The sequence below is a fragment of the Schistocerca gregaria genome, chromosome 2 (genome assembly GCF_023897955.1).
Source record: "Schistocerca gregaria isolate iqSchGreg1 chromosome 2, iqSchGreg1.2, whole genome shotgun sequence".
Taxonomy (NCBI): Eukaryota; Metazoa; Arthropoda; class Insecta; order Orthoptera; family Acrididae; genus Schistocerca; species Schistocerca gregaria.
The window spans coordinates 587965159-587974839 of NC_064921.1; the positions used below are offsets into that span (position 1 = coordinate 587965159).

General features: G+C 51.1%; 1 protein-coding gene across 1 annotated transcript in view; it reads right to left on the reverse strand.

Moving 5' to 3' along the window:
* The window catches only part of LOC126335884 (protein PRRC2A), a 1700716-nt gene that overhangs the window by 527768 nt on the left and 1163267 nt on the right, over positions 1-9681 (reverse strand). The window contains exon 7 of the mRNA XM_049999355.1: positions 7392-7740. Coding sequence (XP_049855312.1) covers positions 7392-7740 — 349 coding nt within the window. The remainder of the gene's footprint in view (positions 1-7391; positions 7741-9681) is intronic.

The window sequence follows — 9681 nt, forward strand, 5'->3', positions numbered from 1 at the left end:
AAGACGTACGGCGTTGATACGAAGCAATTGTGCCTTGACGCGTTGTACTGCTGATTGTCGCTCTGGCGACGGCGGTTGTACAGCCAGTTCGCGGAGCGCAGTATAGTAAAAATCAGTAGTCGCAGTATACCAGCGCGCTCGGTCGCGTCCATAGCTGACTAATGTTCGGCACAGTGCGGGTTTTGCACACCGTAACCACCATTGAAGTACAGAACGGTAGGCGGGTAAACGCCGGTGGCAATTGCTCCATGTGGACTCGACTGCGCGTCTGCAATTTATCTCATCAAGAAGGGCCACATTGAAGCGCCACGGACCCCTACTTCGGCGGACGCGCTGGCGGGCAAGGGTGAGAGTACACACATATGCGAGGTGATCCGTGAACGCTGCCGGCCACATCGCAGCGTCGACAACGGCCGATCGTAGGCCGCGGGTGACGTAGACTCTATCCAAACGGCTCGCGGAGTGACTAGTAAAGTAGGTGTGTGCTCGACGGTCGCCGTGTTGGATGATCCAGGTGTCCAACAAGGCCAAGTCCTGTACAAGTGCCTGGAGTGCCGGGCAGGTGGTATAGTGTGGCTCCTGGTCGGATGGGCGGAGCACACAATTAAAATCGCCGCCTACTACCAAGTGGTCGGTATAGCCCTGGAAGAGCGGGGCTATATTTTCGGCAAAAAAGGTGCGCCGTTCTCTCCTTTTGCCGGTGCCTGAAGGAGCATATAAGTTCACCAGACGTACTGTACCAATCGTGAGTGCGACCCCCCGGGCCGACGGTAAATAGGAGACATCAGTGGCCATTATCCCTTCCCGCAGTAGAATCGCCGTACCTCCGCCGCCCACATCTGCAGGCATAGTGTAGGCGTCATATCCGTAGGCATCGAGACAGAGTCCTGATCGGACTTCTTGCAGGAAAACAACGTCCAGATCCGCAGCGCGTAACGTATCCTTCAGCATACGGGTCTTGACATCAGATGTAATGCCATTGACGTTGATCGTGGCGAGGCGGTATGCCTGGTCCATCAAGTCTCGGGAGGTGACCATGGTATGACAGGAGGGCAGTAGTCGTGACGTGGAGCGCCGTTCTTGCTAAGTGCTAGGCAGCGACGAGAGGTGCTCATGCCGTCCTAGGCGTCTGTCGCCGGCCGCGTAGACGCTGCCATCGGCATCGGTGCATCGTCTTGGTTCTGAAACGCATCCTGCAACTCCATCTCCTGCGCCCAGTCGCCCAGGGACGTTGACACCACTAGATCTCGAGAGGCAGACGGAGGCAAGGGTGCATCCCCGGTGTCGGAGCTGCGGTGATCTCCCGCATCCCCATGTGGTCCAGACCCAGCGGTAGTGGGAGAAGACGTCGAACCGTGTGAGACGGTAGGGTCGCCTGTGTCGGCGCGGTGGAGCGGTTGAGGCACCTCGTCATCCAGCGGTGTCGCCTCGGGCTGTTCTACGTCGTCGGTTGTCTTGCGCCGCTTCTTATGACGCTTGGGTGATTTCTGCTTACGCTGCCGCGCCTCTGTTTCCGACGTAGGGCAAGGGGAGGACGCTGCATCCTGTGCTTCAACTTCCATCGCACCGTCGGCGAGCCGTTGTGACGGTGCGCCGGGGTCCGACGAAAGGACATCAGTAGCATCAGCACTGAAAGACGCTTGGGGCTCCGTGGAAGCTACTGCAGGGTCCTCCAAAGCTCGCACCAATACAGTGGGGTCGTCATATACAGCTGGCGTCTCCCGTCTCGCCGCCGCAACATACGTAATCGGCAGAGAGGTCGGTGTCGACGGACGAATCTGGTCGGTCGAGGGTGTCTGCGCGAGACGGCGTTGCAGGCATTCGGTACGCATGTGTCCCGTCTGGCCACAACCGGAGCAGGTTCTCGGCTGACCGTCGTAAATAATTATTGCCCTGCAACCAGCGATCGTGAGATACGAAGGAATATGGCGATGCAGGTCAATACGGACTTGTCGCACCCCGTTAAGGACAGGGTAGGTGTCGAAGGTCTTCCATTTTTCGGCCGTGTGGCCGAGAACTGTTCCATAGGGTCGAAGAGCAAGGGTGACCAAATCCGCTGGAACTTCAAAAGGGAGCTCAAACACGCGCACATTTTGGATTCCCAATCCAGCACGTTCAAGCGTCACCACACCCACGTTTCCGTCTGAGTGGCAGAACCGATAACCTGCCGTCGAGCGTCTGAGAAGTTTGTCACATGCTTCGTCGTCAGTGAACTTAAGATGTACGACGCTGGAGACAATAGATAAGTGGATACCGATCAGCTCGTTAGGATCAACATGTACCACATCGCGTAAAAAACGCTCTACTTCGTGGGCCTTGGGTCTAGAGTACGTAGTGTCTAACTGCAGCTTGATCGTGGCTTTCCGATACGAAAGAGCCATCGTGTGTCAGGAACGTGACGGCAATACGTAACACTAGCGCGCCGGCGCGGTAAACAACAACACACCCGGAAACGCGACACGGAGCGGCCGGGACGTACCGCACCGCTCCACAGCCAAAGGCCGACTGTCCAGTTGAGCCACCAAAGGCACAGAGGACAGTGCGACTGCAGGGACTATCTCGCACACGCCTCCCGCGAGCCCCACATTCTCACCTTAGCCCCACATTCTCACCTTGTTTGTCGACACAGTACATTCATAGTGTCCCACCCCAACCCACTCATTACTCATGGAAGACATTCTTACCACGTCCCGTAGGAGTTCGAGGAATATGTGTGTATCCTCACAGAAGGAGAAGGTCATGACCGGTATTGTCAGAACTATATCCATATACGTATAAAGCAAAAACTAGTTGGCAGGGCACATCCTTAGGCACCAGGACATTATCAATTTGATAATAGAGGAAAGTGTGAAGAGTAAAAATCTATAAGTGATATAAAAGCATTAAATGGTTCAAATGGGTGTAGGTTGCAGTAGTTACACAGAGAATGAAGAAGCATGTAGAGGATAAATTAGTATGGAGAGATTCACGAAACCAGTCTTCGGGCTGAAAACCAGAATAACATCTTGACAGTGTATTTATTTCCTGGCATTTGTTTAATGGAGTTTTTTCGTAGATTTGGGGAGTAGCACATCCCGTAGAAAAATGGACAATTTTTGGCGAACATTGTGCTATGCTGATAGGTGAATGAGGCAGTACATTGGATACATTTGTTAGTGTTGTAGAAACACACCCTCTGCTGTCTTAAGAGACTATAGCGGACGGAACTGAGCTGCCAGAAATTTTTTTGCATGATTTGCCTTCGCTGCTGTGGATACGCACAACCTTCAGCTGTATAATGGAATGAAGACAACGAAAATTTTGTGCCGCAGCAGGACTCGAGCCCTGATTTCCCGCTTATAGCCTTACCATCAGGCTATTCAATCATGCTTCACGGCCAAGTCCAAATTCCCATGTAGTCAACCATGTGTCTACAACCCGCACTCGTACATTCATCGTGTCTGAAACTTCGTGGCAAATTAAAACTGTGTGCCGGACCGAGACTCGAACTCGGGACCTTTGCCTTTTGTGAGTAAGTGCTCTACTAACTGGCTAACCAAGCACGACTCACGCCCCGTCCTCACAGCTTTACTCCTGCCAGTACCTCGTCTCCTACCTTCCAAACTTTACAGAGGCTCTCCTGCGAACCTTGCGGAACTAGCACTCCTGAAAGGCAAAGGTCCCGAGCTCGAGTCTCGGTCCGGCACACAGTTTTAATCTGCCAGGAAGTTTCATATCAGCGCACACTCTGCTGCAGAGTGAAAATCTCATAGTGGATTCATCATGTCTGTTTCCGTACAGGGCAGGCATTTTAATTGAAAGTCGCTTGCTCGGTGTAGGCGGATGAATACGGTATTGCAGTACATGTGTTGTGTGTATGTCTAAACGAATACAGCATCCTACTTCTGAACGACACAGGCGCTGCAATATGGTATCTATGCGCCGACAATGAGCAAACGAGTTTCAATTAAAATGTGTCTGCTGTATAGGAATATACATAATGGATGTACGAGTGCAGGTTGTAGACACATGGTTGACGATATGGAAGGAAAAAAAATTGTTTTTCCTGTGAATGTGTATTAACAGGATCGTGTATCAGTGTATGTAATTCTTTCTTGGCAAGAGCCATTATTGTCAGTTTTAAATTTCTGACATGTATACCGTTTGTGGTCTTCACTAATATAGTAATGTAATTTTTTATATATTTTGGCTGTATATGCCACTGGGCGTAAATTTCTTGGCGTAAGCGCCACCTGCCTTTTTTGATGTATAGCTACATTATTTGTACCAATGCTCCCATACTGTTATAACGGGAGTGTTCATTTCCTTGCTTTTTTTAGTGTTACTCTACCTAAGGACGATATTAATACCGATAATTTATACGCTGCCTTTGTACGCCAATTGGCACATGTTTCTCGGCACGAGCGCCACCTGCCCTGTTTTCAGAGTAACTACGCTCGCCGATTACACTCAGTCGGTTGTAAGCTCTGAAAGATCCATGAGCTATTTTATATTAACGTGACAAACCCTAATTCTGGGGCTATATTTTATTTTTGACACAAGGAACTATGCCGACAACTGTAAAAACGGCGATGGTACATTAGTCCTTACTAATGTAAAATTGTAAGCACCAGTCGTCGTTATCATACTTCTGTAATGCAAGAGTTCTCTAATTTGTATTTAAATTTATTCTTGGCTTGTAAGTTACATACTTTTCTAATGTAAGCTCCCCCACGCGGATCCTCTATGACGTCATTCCTTTCCCCCATCTGCTCCTGTTCCTCGAACATCTCCACATACTCTGCACCTCCCGCCACCTTGATCCCCCTCACCCCTGGTTGCTCCTCTCCTCTCCCAGCCCCCCTGCCATGCCTTCACTGGTGTGTCCCCCCTACCCTCCATCTCTACACCCTTCATCTCCCTTCCCAAGGTGGCTTCCATCAACTCCCCATCCCAGATGATGCCCTCTCTCCCTCCATTTATTCCTCCTATCAACTCTGATGACCCCCCCTCCTTTCCTACGTCCTTTTCCTGGGCTCCATCTCCCTACCCTTCCATCCTCTTTTTTTCCCCACCTACCCTCTCTCTGCCCCCCTTCTCCCCCGAAGTCCTTTTGCATTCCCTCCCCCCCCCCCCCCCCCCCACCCTGGCTATACCCATTCCATCTCGCGTCTGCCCTGCCCCTCCCCCCCTTATGAGCCCTCTCCCTCCTTTGGTTTTCCCTCTTTCGTTTTTCATCTCCTGCCTCCTTGTCCCCCCCCCCCCCCCCACCCATCTCTCCGGTTCCCCCCCCCCCCCCTCGCCCCATCTGCCCTCGGCTATGGTGTTTTATCTTTGTGCCGACATTTTAGTACAGTGTTTACAGTGAGTGTTCAGTGTTGTGTGTCTTCTCCGAAGTGTTGCGAATGGACATCATACTGTCACTGGGTGTGATTTTTATATCTCTTGCGAACAAAAACCAAACTGTTGCCATGTTTTTTAATTGTCTGTCTACTATGTGCCCTTTGCTTTATATTTTAACTTTCCACAATTTTGCGCCGTTTTACAATTTCAGTCAACGTTGTATCGCCTGCTTTTATTGTTTCTAATCTTATAATACAATAAAGGAAAAAAAAACTAATGTAAGCTACACTCCTGGAAATGGAAAAAAGAACACATTGACACCGGTGTGTCAGACCCACCATACTTGCTCCGGACACTGCGAGAGGGCTGTACAAGCAATGATCACACGCACGGCACAGCGGACACACCAGGAACCGCGGTGTTGGCCGTCGAATGGCGCTAGCTGCGCAGCATTTGTGCACCGCCGCCGTCAGTGTCAGCCAGTTTGCCGTGGCATACGGAGCTCCATCGCAGTCTTTAACACTGGTAGCATGCCGCGACAGCGTGGACGTGAACCGTAAGTGCAGTTGACGGACTTTGAGCGAGGGCGTATAGTGGGCATGCGGGAGGCCGGGTGGACGTACCGCCGAATTGCTCAAGACGTGGGGCGTGTGGTCTCCACAGTACATCGATGTTGTCGCCAGTGGTCGGCGGAAGGAGCACGTGCCCGTCGACCTGGGACCGGACCGCAGCGACGCACGGATACACGCCAAGACCGTAGGATCCTACGCAGTGCCGTAGGGGACCGCACCGCCACTTCCCAGCAAATTAGGGACACTGTTGCTCCTGGGTTATCGGCGAGGACCATTCGCAACCGTCTCCATGAAGCTGGGCTACGGTCCCGCACACCGTTAGGCCGTCTTCCGCTCATGCCCCAACATCGTGCAGCCCGCCTCCAGTGGTGTCGCGACAGGCGTGAATGGAGGGACGAATGGAGACGTGTCTCTTCAGCGATGAGAGTCGCTTCTACCTTGGTGCCAATGATGGTCGTATGCGTGTTTGGCGCCGTGCAGGTGAGCGCCACAATCAGGACTGCATACGACCGAGGCACACAGGGCCAACACCCGGCATCATGGTGTGGGGAGCGATCCCCTACACTGGCTGTACACCTCTGGTGATCGTCGAGGGGACACTGAATAGTGCACGGTACATCCAAACCGTCATCGAACCCATCGTTCTACCATTCCTAGGAACTTGCTGTTCCAACAGGACAATGCACGTCCGCATGTATCCCGTGCCACCCAACGTGCTCTAGAAGGTGTAAGTCAACTACCCTGGCCAGCAAGATCTCCGGATCTGTCCCCCATTGAGCATGTTTGGGACTGGATGAAGCGTCGTCTCACGCGGTCTGCACGTCCAGCAGGAACGCTGGTCCAACTGAGGCGCCAGGTGGAAATGGCATGGCAAGCCGTTCCACAGGACTACATCCAGCATCTCTACGATCGTCTCCATGGGAGTACAGCAGCCTGCATTGCTGCGAAAGGTGGATATACACTGTACTAGTGCCGACACTGTGCATGCTCTGTTGCCTGTGTCTATGTGCCTGTGGTTCTGTCAGTGTGATCATGTGATGTATCTGACCCCAGGAATGTGTCAATAAAGTTTCCCCTTCCTGGGACGATGAATTGACGGTGTTCTTATTTCAATTTCCAGGAGTGTATGATGTATTGCTCTTAGGTTACCTTCTGAAGAAGATAAGTTTATACTTGTCGAAACCTAGGTAAAGAATTTCTTTATCCATTGCAACTGGTCGGCTGTTTATAATTTTATTAGTAGTTGGATAGCCCAATTGTAGGCGACTGCTCACGATAAGCGGGAATTTCGGGTTCGAGTCGCAATCTGACACAAATTTTCGTTGTCGTCATTCCATTCTACAGCTGATCGTTGCACATATTCGCAACTGCGAATACAATCCACGTATCTCATAGCGGCTGTATTCGCCGCAGTACCTGTTCCTTTGGACATGGCTGCATGTTATTCAGAACGACATATGCACTGCAATCTCGGCCAAATGCTTGCGCTGTACTGACCCCTCGAGGCGGCCCTCGTTGAGGAGGGAGCGAATGTTATCGAAGGTGGAGCTGCAGCGCTTGAGCTCCCCGCTGGGCGGCGAGGACTCGCTGTCGCCGGCGGCGGAGGAGGCGGAGGCGAGCGCGGGCGGCGGCGGCACCTGCGGCAGCTGCAGCGGCAGCGGCAGCGCCTCCCGCCGCCGGCCCTTGCGGATGACGTACGTGCCGTGCGCCGGCAGCGCGCGCGCCCGCGGCCATTCGGGCGTGCCGCCGTCGCTCGACGGCGTCGCCGACGCCGACGCCGAGTCGTCTTCGGTGCTGGCGGCGCGCCGCTCCACCACGACGCGGCCGCGACCGCGCTGCCCGGACGCTGCGCGAGCCGAACAAAGAACGCCGCTGTTAGTCTGACTAGCTGCTATGCTGCCCGCGAGTCAACCACGTACTCGTGGTTATACGAGGGTCAGTCAAAGAGTAATGCCTCCTATTTTTTTTTTCTACGTTTAATTGTCAGGAAATTTAAATGCAATTACATAGGTTGAAAACCACAACATTGAGGATCATTTTGTCATTTTTCAATGTAATCTCCGCCCATCTCTACAGTTTTGGTCCATCTTTGAACAAGGGCATGTATCCCAGCACGGTAAAAATCACAGCTCTTCTTCCTAAGCCATTGACGCACGGATGTTTTGACGGCCTCCTCATCTTCAAAATGAATCCCACGATGAGCTTCTTTTAGTGGCCCGAACAGATGGAAGTCTGATGGATCCAGGTCAGGGCTGTATGGGGGATGACGCAAAACTTCCCATCCAATTTTGACAATCTCGTCAGAGGTGTGACGACTGGTGTGTGGTCTTGCATTGTCATCCAAAAGAAGAACATCTGCCATTGATTTTGTTGGGCGAACTCGCTGAAGACGTGCTTTAAGTTTTTTGAGGGTTGTGACGTATTGAACAGAATTTATTGTGCATCCCTGCTCCAAAAAATCAACCAGAACCACACCCTCTGTATCCCAGAAAACTGTTGCCAAAACTTTCCCTGCCGATCGCACAGTTTTGAATTTTTTCTTCCTCAGCGAGCTTGTGTGACGCCACTCCATTGGCTGCCTCTTTGATTCGGGTTCAAAAAAATGCACCCATGTTTCGTCCCCGGTCACAATTTTTTTCAGAAACTCATCTCCCTCCAAACGGAAGCGCTGCAAGTGTTGGGAGGCTATTGTTTTCCTTGCCTCTTTATTCTGATCGGTTAACATTCTTGGAACCCACTGTGCACAAACTTTTGAGTACCCCAATTGAATAATAATCGTGATCACACTGCCTTTACTAAGAGAAATAATGCGACACACTTCATCTGCAGTCACCCGACGGGCACCACGAATGATGTCATCAACTTGCTGAATGTTGTGTGGAGTCACTGCACTCACCGGCCTGCCGCTCCCCTTTTCGTCAGTCAACGGTGTTTGCCCTTCAGCTTCCTTACAACGACGAACCCATCGTCTAACAGTGCTGACATCCACTGTCACAACACCATACACCTTCTTCAGTCTTTCATGAATGCGTATGGGCGTTTCACCTTCTGCATCCAAGAATTCAATCACACAACGCTGTCTCAAACGAACATCGATGTCGGCCATCTTACAAACTTCTGCTGTGCTGCCACCTGTTGACACAGAAAGTTACTACTGCAGTGGATTGCAGAAGAAGGTTTGAGGAATGGCGCCAAATTCAAATTTTTCACTTAACTTAATTTTTTTAAGTAGAAAAAAAATGGGAGGCATTACTTTTTGACCGACCCTCGTACTACACTGGGCGATGCACAAGGACCATCATTCAATCCGAAGGCATTGCACAACACAGAAATTGCACGTAACAGAACAATAATCGTTTGTACAAAATCGTAATCTCCGAAACTTCTCCATCGATTCCTTTGACTGACACTACGTTGCATTCGAATATATGCGTGTTTTATATAGCTGCTGCAGCGGTATGTAGTATAAGTAGTGTAAGTAGGCTGTTTAGGTTTTTTCATTGGTAACGCCGCCGCCACGTAGAGCTCTGTATGAAAATCACTGGCTGTTCCGTGTGCAGTCTGTGGCTAGTTTGCATTGTTGTCTGCCATTGTAGTGTTGGGCAGCGGCAGCTGGATCCTAACAGCGCGTAGCGTTGCGCAGTTGGAGGTGAGCCGCCAGCAGTGGTGGACGTGGGGAGAGAGATGGCGGAGTTTTGAAATTTGTTTTCAGAATGGATGTCATGAACTGATATATATATTATGACTATTAACGTAAATACATTGTTTGTTCTGTATTAAAATCTTT